Source organism: Thermothelomyces heterothallicus (assembly GCF_042370625.1).
Source record: "Thermothelomyces heterothallicus CBS 202.75 unplaced genomic scaffold P884_scaffold_2, whole genome shotgun sequence".
NCBI classification, from domain to species: domain Eukaryota; kingdom Fungi; phylum Ascomycota; class Sordariomycetes; order Sordariales; family Chaetomiaceae; genus Thermothelomyces; species Thermothelomyces heterothallicus.
In genome coordinates, this window is record NW_027192563.1 from 958,258 (window position 1) to 971,464 (window position 13,207).

Consider the following 13,207-nt stretch of genomic DNA (forward strand, 5'->3'; position numbering starts at 1 on the left):
CTAGTTACCTGAATTGGAGGCCGAGTGGGTCCCTTCCAGCTGGGACCCTGGCTCGCCCTTTGGCAAAGCTACGTATGCCGAATCACCCAATGCGAATCCCAATCCGCTTTGCTGGAGCTGTTCGCGGGACGAGGCAAGCTTCCGTGGCATGAACTCGACGACTTCGAGTTTGCGCCCGTCGATTCCACTCGCTACCCACTCACACACCGCGGTTGTTTAGGAGTGGGATCGCACCTCAAGCCAGCAGCTCACCATGCGGTCGCTCCTCTCCTCCTTCGTCGCCTTTGTCTTCGCGGCCGTGGTCTCGGCCGTCAGCACATCTGGCAACAGGTTGCTGGCCATCCTGGACGATGTCGCCGATAAGGACAATTACTCCAAGTTCCTGGGCGATCTGGAGAGTACGTGATGATTGGAGTTGGGAATGATGGAAGAAACGAATTTCAACGGCATCGTTGGCTGACAATTGGCAGGCCGAGGATTCCAGATCTCTTTTGAAACCCCCAAGAGCGAATCGTTGGCCCTGTTCCACCTCGGCGAGCGATCCTATGACCACATCCTCCTGTTCCCGACCAGGACAAAAGGTATTATGACTTCTCACTACCCCAATATGTTGCTTTGTTTGATAATGGCACCTCCCCCGGCTGACAATCGTCAAGGCCTCGGCCCCAACCTGACCCCCAACATCCTCGTCGACTTCATGAACGCCAGAGGCAACATCCTCGTGGCTCTCAGCTCCGGGGTCGCGGCCCCGAGCTCGCTCGTCTCCCTGCTCGCCGAACTCGACATCCAGCTCCCCGCCGACCGCACCGGCCTGGTGGTGGACCACTTCAGCTACGACGCCTCGAGCGCTCCCGACGCCCACGACGTGCTCGTCCTGCCGCCCCCGCACCCCACCCGGCCGGACGTCAAGGACTTCTTCGGCGCCGGCGCCGGCCGGGACGAGGTCCTCGCCTTCCCGCGCGGCGTGGGCGCCGCCCTCGGCCAGAGCGCGCTCCTCACCCCCGTCGTCCGCGCCCCGCGCACCGCCTACAGCTACAACCCCAAGGAGCAGGCCGAGGTGGTGGACGACCTCTTCGCGGCCGGCGAGCAGCTCGCCCTCGTCTCGGCCTTCCAGGCCCGCAACTCGGCGCGCTTCACCCTGGTCGGCTCCGCCGAGATGCTGCAGGACAAGTGGTTCGACGCCGAGGTCACCAAGGCGGGCGGCAACAAGGCGGCCAAGACGTTCAACCGCGAGTTCGCCAAGCGCGTCAGCGGGTGGACGTTCAACGAGATTGGCGTGCTGCGGGTCAACTGGATCGAGCACCACCTCGACGAGGCGGCGGCGGCGGCGGCCAACGAGTCTAACCCCAAGATCTACCGCATCAAGAACGACGTGGTGAGTTATTCTTTTGTCTCCCTTTCTTTTCTTTTCTTTTCTTTTTTTTTAATTGTCTACTCCTCCGCTTCATACTAATCACGCAAGTTACCAACAGAAATACACAATCTCTCTCTCCGAATACGCTTGGGACACCTGGACGGCCTTCTCCCTCCCCTCGAATGACGCACTCCAGCTGGAATTCTCCATGCTGTCGCCCTTCCACCGCCTCCCGCTCGCCCTCGATGCGCCCCAGTCCTCGGACTCGGCGTCGGCCTACAGCGTGTCCTTCAAGCTGCCGGACCAGCACGGCATCTTCAACTTCAAGGTCAACTACAAGAGGCCGTTCCTGTCCAATGTCGAGGAGAAGAATACCGTGTCGGTGCGACACATCGCCCACAATGAGTGGCCGCGCAGCTATGTCATCAGCGGCGCCTGGCCGTGGATTGCCGGCATCGGAGTGACCGTGACTGGTTGGCTGGCTTTCTGTGCCTTGTGGTTGTACAGCGCGCCTGTGGGAGGGCCTCGGGAGACCAAAAAGACGCAGTGAGTGAGAGAGGGGGGGGGGGGATGTGGCATGCCAGAATGTATGCTGTGACGGGTGCTAGACGGTGGCGGTTATTATTTTCGTCTCATGTGGCTGTGGTTTCGTTCTGTATACAACATACACCGTACCGGATGGCAGGCGTAAAATATCGATTCTCCTTAAAAAGCTATGAATAAACGGATGGCTTCAGATCTTTCCCGCCCAGTCGTGTAAAGTGAGATGAAATCCTCGACAAAGGTTGATCGTGCTCATGATAAACACTGTTCCTATTCGCATTTCACGTGCCCTCGTTCCATACGGAAAGAATGAAGAGCGAAAAAGGAAGTCAGGGGACGAGGAATAGAGGTAAAAACGGGAAAGGCAAACTGAAGGGACGAGATGAAACCAAAACAGGAGCAATGCCCTCAGATCAGCTCTCTTATGTTCCCACTGACAACCCGACAGGCAAGCCTACCGCAGTAGGTAAGCCAGATCCCGTCTGCTGCCTGCAAATTTGGCTTTTTGGACCTTCCGTCATCACCGGGCATGCTCTTGTTCTTGTTTCGGTCTGCCTCTTGGTGCCAACGGAGGACAACCAAGGGTATAAAATCACACCCATATTGCTTCCCCGTCCACTCTCCCCAGCGACTTCTCCCCAGCGACTTCTCCCCACCCGCTCAACGCCTGACCCATTCCAAGCAAATCCGGAACCCCCCTGGCGTTCCCTGACTCGCTGCTCCGATTGAAAACTACTTATATAGACATTAACCGTCATCAGTGCTGCACTGTCACGCCGAGACAACGTCTCTCCTCTCCTCCTCCTCCTCCTCCTCCTCCTCCTCGCCTGCTTGCCTGGCTGACCGGCTGCACGCTCCGCTGGAGAAGCGGTACGGAACCGGCAGTGCAACAGGAAGAGGTGGGAAGGGAGGGGGGGAGAGAGAGCCGCTCCAGCGCCGGAGCACCTCCGCATCTGTGGTTTGTCGTCATGGCAAGGAGAAAGGGAAAGGAAACCGCACCGCTTGGTATGGGCCCGGCATCGAAAAAAAAAAAAAAAAAATGGGGTGTGGAAGAAAGGAGATGGTGTGGGAGTGGCGGCCTCTCTTGCGAGAGTTCGGGGAATGAGTGTACCAAGAGAGAGAACGTCTCGGCTGCTCAGATATCCATTCTTGTTGGCCTCAGCCCCATCCGCGTCGCGTGACGGGATGAGTTGGCTTTGGAAGTGTTCATCATCATTGCAGCGTTTAGGTTGTTGTTCTTGATGTTGCACGGGGGCGCGCGCCGTCGGTGGCCGGATATCACTTGATATCAAGCAAGCGCTAGCAGAGCTGACGGACCAGGCGCCCGGGTTCAGCGCGGAAGCCGCGTTAGGTGCCGACCTTGCGGCATCACTAAAGGAAACTAACGAGGGGGACAGTGTGCCAGGTCAGGTCAGGTCGAGCAGTGGATGGTTTTACGGCCACGGTGAGTCTAGAATTAAGACTGCTGGCAAAGACAATAGCCGTCGAGGGGATGAATGCGGGCTGGAGTGGGATCGATGGCTGTCATCGAACTGGCGATGGCGACGTTGCTTGCGGAGAGGGTTCGATGGCGAAGAGGGGAACGCGCTGGGCGCTGCTGAGCCGCGTTTTTGACCGAGCGAAGCGACCGTTAGTTATTACCAGGTAATGTACGGATATGTATGCATGTACCGTACCGCGCCGGGTGGGGCTTACTCGCCAGGAAGAGCTTGCGCCACAGTGGGCTGCGGACAGCGCTGCAAAACGTCCCAAAGTGCAACTCCCTACATTGCATCGCGTATGTACGGCACAAGGACAATATATATAATGAGGTAGATAAAGTAGCGGCAAGGTTCAGCTTCAACTGTCTCTCTTCAGCTTGCTAGTCTGTTCTAAGCGATCTTCTCGTTCAACTTTCTTCCTAGCTCAGCCTTCCTATATGATTTGATCGTCTCGTTTAGCTTCCTCACCATGCCGACCTTTGTCTCTTTCTCTTTGTGATCAGGTGGATGACATGGATAACGTATCTGAGAGCTCTCAGGCACCATTCGAAGATCTACCATTTGGGCCTGAAAGCATCAAACGCGATAGTATAAGCGCGGCGCTGGTTCGTCTATGCTCGGACATCATCCCACGACTGCCCCCGCGAGCAGTGGTTCTGGGGAGGAGACATCCGCACGTAGACGAAGAGTCGGCTATCAGGGTAGACGTTTCGGGGTCTCTTCAGCCCAAAACGGAAATATGGAGGATAAGAACTCTTCATCCGCTACCGATATCTCAGCCAGCACATTCCATGATGCAAAGCCCATCCGGAATGGAAAGAGTCAAGAATCACTATGCCTGATCGTTCTTTGGCAGGATTGCCCCAAACACCCCCTGTACCTTGCTTTGCGTGGGACGACCGGAGATATGTCGAATCGTTCAAGTCAAGCTCAAGGACGACGTAGTCATGCTACTGGCAGTCACTCTCACGGTCAGCTCTTCGTTCCTTTTCCGAGCAGTATTTGGAGACTGGCGAACGGCTATCGGGGCCAGCTCTCTTGTAGCTGCGCTCATTGCTCTGGGCGTCCAGTGGATGATTTACGTCAGCAGCAAAGATTGAGGTCATGGGAACTATTGTGGTTGTGCTCAGAAAACGCCCCTCGATCTCAAGTGCTCGATGAGATGTTCACGCTGCATCTGGAGCGACTACTCAGGGATGATGAAAACAATCGCTGATGACGGCGTTGTGGCCGGCACTTTGTGAGGACGCTAGGAGAGGTCTAGAAATCGTGTTTTTGCGCCCTCTTCCATGCGCAAAGGGCAAAGAGAAAAGGGTCAGAATGAGACCAAGAATCTCGACCTCGCATTCGAGTATTCGGTATCAACGCTGAAGTTCACAGAATCCGTGTAATTTGTAACACACTTACATGGTACCCGTACAAGCATTCAAAGTGGGGCCAAGGCTCTAGTTACGTGTATTGATTGGAGAGCGTGCGCACCTAACTACGTAGTACCGGTACCTAAGGTACCCACTAGTGTAGAAATGGTGGGCCGAACTTTGGAGAAGCCATAGCTTCCCTCCCTTTGGCACGATTTCCATATCAGGACCAACAACCTTCGCCGTCACCCTCAGCCCTCACGCGCAGAGCACCGCCTAACCTCCAAGCTACTCGCGCACGCCGCCCTACCTCTGAGGATAACCACCACCCCGGGGACTTACTTGTGTGTCTTGTCGTCCACCGACATACCCAGTCAAAATGGTACGCCGCCCAGCAAAACCCCCCAAAAACTCGAATTACGGAGCGAGCGCAGTACAGTACAGTACCCTAACCTAGAAGGGGTGCGGGCGGGTGGTGAAACAACCCCCTCCCGCCTCCGTTTGAATGACACAGGCGCGCAACTCGGAAAAGGCCCAGTCGATGCTCTTCCGCTTCCGCGAGGCGCAGGCGGCGGACCTGGGCATCATCGACGCGGGGCGGACGCGGCGGCCGCGGAACATCACGGAGCAGGACAGCATCCCGGCGTGCGAGAAGTGGCGGGGGCAGGTGCTCAAGGAGATCTCGCGCAAGGTGTCGCGCATCCAGGACCCGGCGCTGTCCGACTACCAGATCCGCGACCTCAACGACGAGATCAACAAGCTGATGCGCGAGAAGCACATGTGGGAGGTGCAGATCCGCAACCTGGGCGGGCCCAACTACATGCGCGGCGGCGGCAAGGTCTACGACGAGGCCGGCCGCGAGATCCCGGGCGGAGGCAGGGGGTACCGCTACTTCGGCCGCGCCCGCGAGCTCCCCGGCGTCAAGGAGCTCTTCGAGGCCGCCGCCAAGGCCCGCCAGGAGGAGGAGAAGCCGCTCGAGGAGCGCGCCGACCTCCGCCGCCACGTCGACGCCGCCTACTACGGCTACGCCCCCGGCGAGGAGGACGACGGGCTGCTCGCCTACGAGCGCGCCAGGGAGGAGATGGCCTTCGACGCGCTGGCCAAGGCCGGCCCGGCCGAGACGCCGCCCGGGTGGGAACCGTTGCCGGGGGATACGGGAGACGGGAGAGTGTGGGAGTTGCCTACGTTGGATGAGGTCCAGCAGGAACTGATCGAGAGGAGGAGGAGGAGGCTGCTCGACCAGTTATAGCCCCTGGTGCTGCTGTCCGTCTTCCGCTGGAGCATTCGGGTTTTTTTTTTAAAAAAAAAAAAAAAATAGGCGTTGGTTTGGCGTTTCACGGTGCAACCGGGAAAACAAAGTCACGACTGGGATTATATATGGCTCTTTCTTTGGGGTGGAATGCCCGTCTTCTCGGAGTACCCCTTTCTATGGCGATTATTGCTCGGCAGAATGATGATGATGCTGCTACTCATTGCTTGAAACCGCCAGTCCCCCAGTCTATGTATTATGCGATTTGTTAAACAGGAGTGTGTCAGAAATTTCATAAAGACAGCCCGGAACGCGCAACCCAATGTCGGCGCCCAGAACGTATTCCCTCGAACCAAGCAGGGGACGTGTCTCGTGGAGATAACCCAAAAATATAACGCCATATACCATAGCCTAGCAGTCCTTTGGCCAGTTCTTCTCGATCCACCCAGTCATCAATTCGGTCAACGTTCCCTCGATGTAGGGTTGAACGTCCTTTTGGCGATACTCGCCGCCGAGGAGTCTCAGAGCCATCAGCACCCACGGGGTGATAAAGTCCAGAAAGACCAGGTCTACCGTCTCGGGCTCTCCGTCCGTCGGGAATTCCACCTCTGCCTGAACGCAGTTGGGAACGACGTAGAAGTTGACGGGTGCATGTACGGTATCGTCGCCGTCGCTTCCTATATCATCCTTAGTGGTGTAACCCTCGGTTAGACGAGGTCGCTTCTCAGCGCTTGCCCCGAGTGGCTTCTGCCCGAAGGCGTCCGCATACGCATCAGCCGCGGCGCTTTCATGGACGATGTCTTCATGAATGACAAGCTGCTCCGGGATCGCCATGAACCGGTTGTCCATCGGGCCCGACTCCATGATCTTGCCCGCGCTATTCAGCAGTTTGATGACCTTCCGGGCGATGCGATGGGGCACGTTGGGGATATACGTAAAAGTGCTGAGGAACGGCGAGACGATATAGGTGGTGTCCCGAGTGAAGGGGCCCTTGAAGATATCAAAGCGGATGGCGCCCGTGTTGAGGATAACCAGACGTGGGACATCTCCTCGGCTGGGATTGACAGCCACGTCTGGGAGAACCTCGTTCTCGAGCCAGCTGTAGATGCTATCTCTCCCCGGGTAAGGCGATCGAGACATCCACAAGGTCTTCGGAGCGCACCCAAACGTTTGATCAAGCTTGAGCTCGTCACGAGCCTTGGTGATCATGGCCGAGACGTTGCGGCCATGCTCGGTGGGGAAGGTGCTCTCGTTGAGGCCGGTGTGGTAATGCAGACCCACGAGGTTGTTGTCGATGTACCTGCGGTGGAAGGAGAAATCGGCGTCCTCGGAGTGCGCCGTGCGCTCCAGCTCGCCGTCGACGGACATCCACCCGATCGTCTCAAAGTACCTCCCGCTGGCCACCGCAAAAGACCGCGAGTCGTAAGCGGTGGCATCCCGGACATGGACATGGCCACCAAAGAAGAGAATGGGAGCCAGCGGGTTCTGCTTGCGGATCTCCCTAAAGATGATTCTGAACTCGGGCATGTGCACCCCGACATGGCCGATCACGACGAAAACATCTGCTTCTTCACGAACGGCGTCCTGGAACCACTGCTCCTGGACCGTCTCCTCGACCGGCTGGACGACCGTGTTGTTGGCGTTGCCGGTGAAATCGAAGAGGAAGCCGAAGGCGACGATATCCAGCTTTTGGTTCTTGGTCTGAAACTTGCGATACCTCTGCGCCATCGGCATCCTCTCGCCAGACTCGGGGTCTACGTAGTCGAGATTGGACGCAATGTAATTCTGCCCGAAGTTGGGCACGGTGCGCTGGTGCTCGCGGTCGGCAGTCGAGGCGACGTAGAGCTCGTGGTTGCCCGTGCATATGAGGTCGACAGCCTGCTCCCGGTAGATGTCGTAATAGTACTTTCCTTTCGGATCGGACGCATCATACAGCCCGTTGCCCTCGACGCGGTCGCCCGTGTCGACCAGCAGGAGGTCGACGCCGTCCCTGTCGGCCTTCGCACGCATGTGCTCGGCGAAGGAGACATAGTCACCCCAGTCTGCCGAGTACTGAGGTTCTTGCAAATGACCCGCATGCCAGCCATGTGTGTCTGTCCTGTATGTTGTTGTTATTGTTGTTGTTGTTGTTGTTGCGCAAATGAGCGAGGGATGTCCAGAGATGTGCAGAGCAGAGCTCAGAAAATGATGGGTGGCTTTACTCACGTATGTAGAAAGTTGAGTTTACCCCATACAAGATCCCGCATCGGCGCAGGCACCGGCTGCGCTGCACCGGGCTGCGCTGCACCAACCGTCCGAGCAAGCGCAGCAAACGCGCTGCCAATGACGGCAGCTTTCTGTAACATCGCGTCGGGTTTGAAGTAACTAGTCCCAACCAGGAACGTCAATTCTTGTACGGTATCCTCGCCCTCCTACAGCTGGCCGTGGCTTTTTCAAGACCCAGGCGATGGGCTTATCGAGCGTTCCGTGTCTTCGAGACGGTCATCGAGTTGCTGACTCTTAACTCCCGCCCTCCGGTGGTTTGGCGGCCTGGCACATGAGCCCCTGCACCTCCCCCCGGAGACCCCCGGTTCTGATCAGCAACAGGGGTCCTGGGCGGGTGACCTTCCCGGAGTAGTTACTCTGTACGGATTACATAGTATAGTGCACGGATAGGTATTGGCTCGTGGCACCAGGCTTTCTTGGCACCAACAGCACCGAACACCGTCCTGTAACGATAAGGCACCATTTGCTCGATGATGGCGGCTAACATTCTTTTATAGATAGCCTGCTCTGCTCTGGGAAGCAACAGGGCCCCCGGAATCCTATGTAAGTCTACTGTGGTAAGACAGCCGTTTCGCTAACCAGAAATGAAGAGGTGAGATTTTGAAAAAGCCTCGTCAGGTAAGAGTCCGCGATTCCACTCTCGCTTGGTGATTGACGACGTGAACGTGAATGCATCACCGGCCAGTGAGCAAGCAGCCATCGTTTACCAACATGTCAACCTAGTTGGTCATGGAGAGGCGTCTGCGACAGATTTAACAGGTCGCTGCAATTTGGGAGATGGGAAGCCGGTGGCCTTGTTAACGCACACTCGATCATCCGCCCGCGCCATTCCATTGACTATCTCCTCGCGCCATTTCCCACCTTCCAGGTCTTCGTTTCACACAATTTACCCGTCGCGTATTCGGAGGTTTAAATACCGCGATACCTCAGATGCAGCGGGCGGCCGGAACGCGAGAGGAGGAACTCCTCGGTGCAAAGAAGATGGGTACTCGGCAAACACAGCCCTGTTCCCGGGGCCTCCGGCGAATCGATACGGGTATGGGACCACTCCAAAAGTCCACAACCATTGGGAGAAACACCTAGGTACCGCGGTACAGAACCCCCACTCGGTGTTTCCTCCCTCCAAGGGTGGATGGTTCCTGCAGCAGATGCGGTGGAGTAAGCTGCCCTTGCCTTGTCTTGCTCGTTCCTGCCGAGACCTGCAAAACCGTTCCAAGCTGGGGAACACAGAGCTGGACGGAGCCTTCCATGGAGCCGGATCTGATCGCTGGGTGCCAGGCCAGATCGAACCTACTCTCAGCGAGCAAGTACTGGTACTGTGTAGTGTACAGTACAAAGGCAGTACTTCAATACCATATCAGGTTTCTGGCCTCGGGGTACACGAGGCTTAGGTCCCCCCAAAGACTTTCGAGTTGAGGTAACTGTTACGGCAGCCGAGGGTAAAAGGAGCAGCCGGGGCTTATCTCGTGCGGCCCATAGTTCTGAGAGGGTCAGGTCTTCCTGCAGGCTCAGCCCCGTTTTCGTGGAGAGCACGACATACCCACTCCCAGAATCTGACGGAACCCGCGCCAAGCTTGACGTGGATGGGTGAGAGGTGGTGCCAAGGCCCTGCCGCAACCCCGCATAACCCCCTCCCATTACGACAACTTTGGAGCACTTCTCGGAGCACTTTGGGAGGGCTGAGCCGAGGAGCGGTCTGTGGCACGCAACCACGAGAGGATGGCTGGGCAGCCAGTAGTTAGTTCTACGGATTTGAACGCCCGCAGCGGCCGGGCCGCTTCTGGCTCGTCCCGTTCTCGAAGCCAACCGGCCCTGCAGTTCGTTAGACTACTTTCCTAATAACACGCAGATCCCCCCTGCATCCCACACCTCATGTTTCTTCTTCAAGAAGTTGACCACGAGAGCAAGGGACAGTCACCTTACCCGCTCTTTGGAGCCTTTCGCCGACCCGAGCTCGAGTACGCTAGACCGTCTGATATCCAGCTTTCCAACGGTGCGGAGCTGGCTTGGGTTAACCTTGTTGCCCGTTGCTTCTTCTTCAGAGCTTCCTTCCCCGCCTCGTGATTGCGCTTAGATGCCCACAACCTAGAACCCAGGTGGTTATAGTACATTACACTCCTGCCGTCACTCCTTGAACCGTATCTCTTTGCTTCTTTCGTCGTCTTCCCAAGTCACACCATCTGGTGCGGTATCATGGCCGAAGCCCCTATGGCTACCTCCATGGCAGACGAAGGCCCGGGGCTCGCACGTGAGTCCTTCAGTGCAGAAGACTTCGAGACAGCCTCGGTGCGCTCAATCCGCTCGGCAGCTCCTTCATACAGTAAGTCTTATATATATATATACAGCTGCTACCCCTCCCCAATGGTCGTTGAATGCTGACATAACCGCTCCCTTCCAGCGTCCGACGCCCCCTCATACCACACAATCAACCCTCATCCCGAGCCGCTCCCTCCCTACTCACCACCAGCCCGCCCCAACCCGACGCCAGCGACGGCGTCGAGGCCAACAGCGGCCCCACGGAACGGCAGTGTCTCCTCCCTCCTCGACCTCGAACCCTTCCAATCCTCCCCTACTTCCAGCTCCAGCTCCGGCTCCAGCACCGCGTCGTCCTCCAACTCGTCAACGCCGCGCCGATACGGCCTGCCTCCGGTCCCGCCGGGGCCTCCCCGGCCGCCGCCCGCCGAGCTGCCCTCGCTCGCCCACTTCCGCACGCCTACGTGGTCCTCGGCCGGCGGCGGCGCCTCCAACCCGACGGCGCGCATCTACCAGAACGTGGCGCTGCGGCGGGCGAGCGCGGCGAGCAGCATCAATAACAACAACAGCAGCAGCAGCAGAAGTGGCAGGGGTAGCCACCTGGAAGGGGCGATGCTGCGGCGCGTCATGCTGGAGAGGATCGACGAGGAGGAGCGCAACAGCTTGAACCGGGTGCGGCCGCTCGAGGACCCGTACCTGGTCGGGGAGGAGGCGGCGGCCCGGGCTCGGGCCGAGCGGCTGGCGCGGGAGAGGAACCTCGGGGACGAGATTCTGATCAGGGAGGACCGGAGGTGGGATTGGTTCCTGGGTAAGTCATTCCGTCGTGTTCTCGTATATCTTTTTTCCTTCTCCCCCCTCTTTTCTCGTCCCTTTAGTCTTTCCTCTTTTTTTTTTTTCTTTGGCCTCGTGCTTGTTTCTGCGTAGGAGCAAGAAAGAATCAGTGGCTAATTGTTTTCACTCAGCACAAATGAGAGACCGCGAGGAGCGCGAGCGGAACTGGAAGCGGTTCCGGAAGGATATCGAAAAGCGAACAAACAGCAGGCTCCCGTTCCGCATTGGCGCGCGTTTCTGAAAGAGACGGAACACGCTTCCTCCTTCGACGCATTGTTTGATGGTTAGGCGTTGTCGGCTTCAGGTTGCCATGGTTCGCATTGCCTTGCTACTCCTCGCTCCTTTTTCCTCCTCGAGGGTTCTGTCCTAGTCATAGGCTCATTATCTTCTTGCATTGGGAGGGTATTTGGCGTCGGGTGGTTAGCATCGCCAGATTGCCGTATTGGCATTCCGGTTCGAGTTTGCATGGGCTGGTTGAAGGAGCTGTTTTTTCCGAGTCGGATCTCGAGGGAATGTTGGATACTACTTCGCAGGTCACATGGTTCGACTTTGCCTCACTTGTGTCTATGGGAGCAGCAGTATGCATTGGGCACTTACATGCAGCAGCCCTCATTGTCGTTTAGATCTGACAGGCCTGAATGATGGAAAAATTGGCAAAGAGAAGCGGCGTGTTCAAGGGGTAAAAATAGGTTTCGGATGTGAAGTCCGAATTCCCGGCGTACCTGCCTGATTCATAACCTCCCATGAGTCAAGTACACATCCGTCAACGCCAGACCAAATGCTTTCTAAATGACCCCCCCCGTCAGCAGACTCGCGACTTGTATACAGGTTTTGCACACAACTTCTGGCAAACCATAACCGGCCCCATTCCCTTTAACCCTTGCTCTTGGTGTTGAGAATCAGGGCAACAATGAGTCTGCGGATTTGTCAGTGATGTTGCCGTGTTGTTATTCTAGTCAGGTTTGATCTCACCCATAGAGCCCCAGAACTTCGCCGAAAATAAGAATCAAAACCATGCCGACGAACACCCTGGACTGCTGCATGTACGACCTGACGCCTTTGTCGCCGACAATTCCAATGCAGTATCCAGCTGCGAGGCCCGTCAGGCCAACCGAGAGCCCGCAAGCAAGATGCATAAATCCACTGATTTAGATGTCAGCGTATCAGGAATGGAGCTTCGTTTCGATGCGGGGGGCGCACTTGAAGAGACTATAGTTGGATCCGCCCAGCGCCGGCGGGTTAAGGTCCTGGGCAATGAGGACGGAGATGACAAGGGAGTAGACGGCAATGATACCGGACATGACGACCGGGATCAGGCACTGTCGAGAGCCGGTCAGCGGGGGGGCATCCCACATTGAATGAACCTACGTAGCCTTCAGCTTCTTCCTACCTTCATAATCAGGTCCGGCCGAAAAGTGCCCACACCCGCAATACCAATGCCAGACTTTGCGGTGCCATAAGCTGCGCCCATGCCTACATGATCGGTCCCGGGTCAGCTGTTCGTCGCTTTCGTCGGAGGGGTCCAGGTTCGCTCGGGAAGGGGGTTCTCTCACGCACATCCAAAAATCATGGCCGCCGCAATGCCGCTCTAAAATTTAAAACTTCTAGTCAGCAGCTGTCGCTGGCAGTCACGTCCTTCCCTCCCCGCGTCCAGGGTAGGATACAGATGCTGCAATAGGGACAATAGCCCACTTACCATGCCGACAAACGGCGCGAACTTGGGGCTATACACGGAATCCGCCATGGTGTAGAGCCGTGCAGACCTTGTAAAGAAGAAGGGAATGGAGTCGATGTCAGCGCAGTCGGGTTGCTGCGCAGATGATGCGAGGCTACACCGTAATGGCGGGTTCGGCAACAGCAACAGGGCCGCAGC

General features: G+C 57.1%; 5 protein-coding genes across 5 annotated transcripts; 3 read left to right on the forward strand and 2 right to left on the reverse strand.

Annotated features, from left to right (window-relative positions):
- Positions 1-253: 253 nt before the first annotated feature.
- Positions 254-1,904, forward strand: P884DRAFT_274810 (Dolichyl-diphosphooligosaccharide--protein glycosyltransferase subunit WBP1; the record flags this gene model as incomplete). The annotated part of the gene is made up of 4 exons (XM_069442767.1): positions 254-398; positions 471-581; positions 657-1,375; positions 1,473-1,904. The coding sequence occupies 4 exons, from the start codon at positions 254-256 to the stop codon at positions 1,902-1,904; spliced, it is 1,407 nt and encodes a 468-aa protein (XP_069301127.1).
- Positions 1,905-5,039: 3,135 nt separating this feature from the next.
- On the forward strand, positions 5,040-6,188 carry P884DRAFT_254844 (Isy1-like splicing factor). The gene has a single exon (XM_069440929.1). The coding sequence runs from the start codon at positions 5,242-5,244 to the stop codon at positions 5,983-5,985; it is 744 nt and encodes a 247-aa protein (XP_069301128.1). The 5' UTR covers positions 5,040-5,241; the 3' UTR covers positions 5,986-6,188.
- P884DRAFT_254845 (5'-nucleotidase) lies at positions 6,189-8,083 on the reverse strand. Its single transcript, XM_069440930.1, has one exon. The coding sequence runs from the start codon at positions 7,993-7,995 to the stop codon at positions 6,397-6,399; it is 1,599 nt and encodes a 532-aa protein (XP_069301129.1). The 5' UTR covers positions 7,996-8,083; the 3' UTR covers positions 6,189-6,396.
- A 1,878-nt stretch (positions 8,084-9,961) lies between these two features.
- P884DRAFT_326972 (uncharacterized protein) lies at positions 9,962-11,683 on the forward strand. The gene is made up of 3 exons (XM_069445506.1): positions 9,962-10,570; positions 10,649-11,311; positions 11,466-11,683. Exons 1-3 carry the CDS (start codon positions 10,444-10,446, stop codon positions 11,573-11,575), a joined length of 900 nt encoding a protein of 299 aa, XP_069301130.1. The 5' UTR covers positions 9,962-10,443; the 3' UTR covers positions 11,576-11,683.
- Positions 11,684-11,943: 260 nt separating this feature from the next.
- On the reverse strand, positions 11,944-13,180 carry P884DRAFT_51753 (V-ATPase proteolipid subunit C-like domain-containing protein). Its single transcript, XM_069445938.1, has 6 exons — positions 13,031-13,180; positions 12,892-12,922; positions 12,725-12,807; positions 12,535-12,653; positions 12,307-12,477; positions 11,944-12,250 (listed from the first exon to the last, which is right to left on the reverse strand). Exons 1-6 carry the CDS (start codon positions 13,076-13,078, stop codon positions 12,208-12,210), a joined length of 495 nt encoding a protein of 164 aa, XP_069301131.1. The 5' UTR covers positions 13,079-13,180; the 3' UTR covers positions 11,944-12,207.
- Positions 13,181-13,207: the final 27 nt, after the last annotated feature.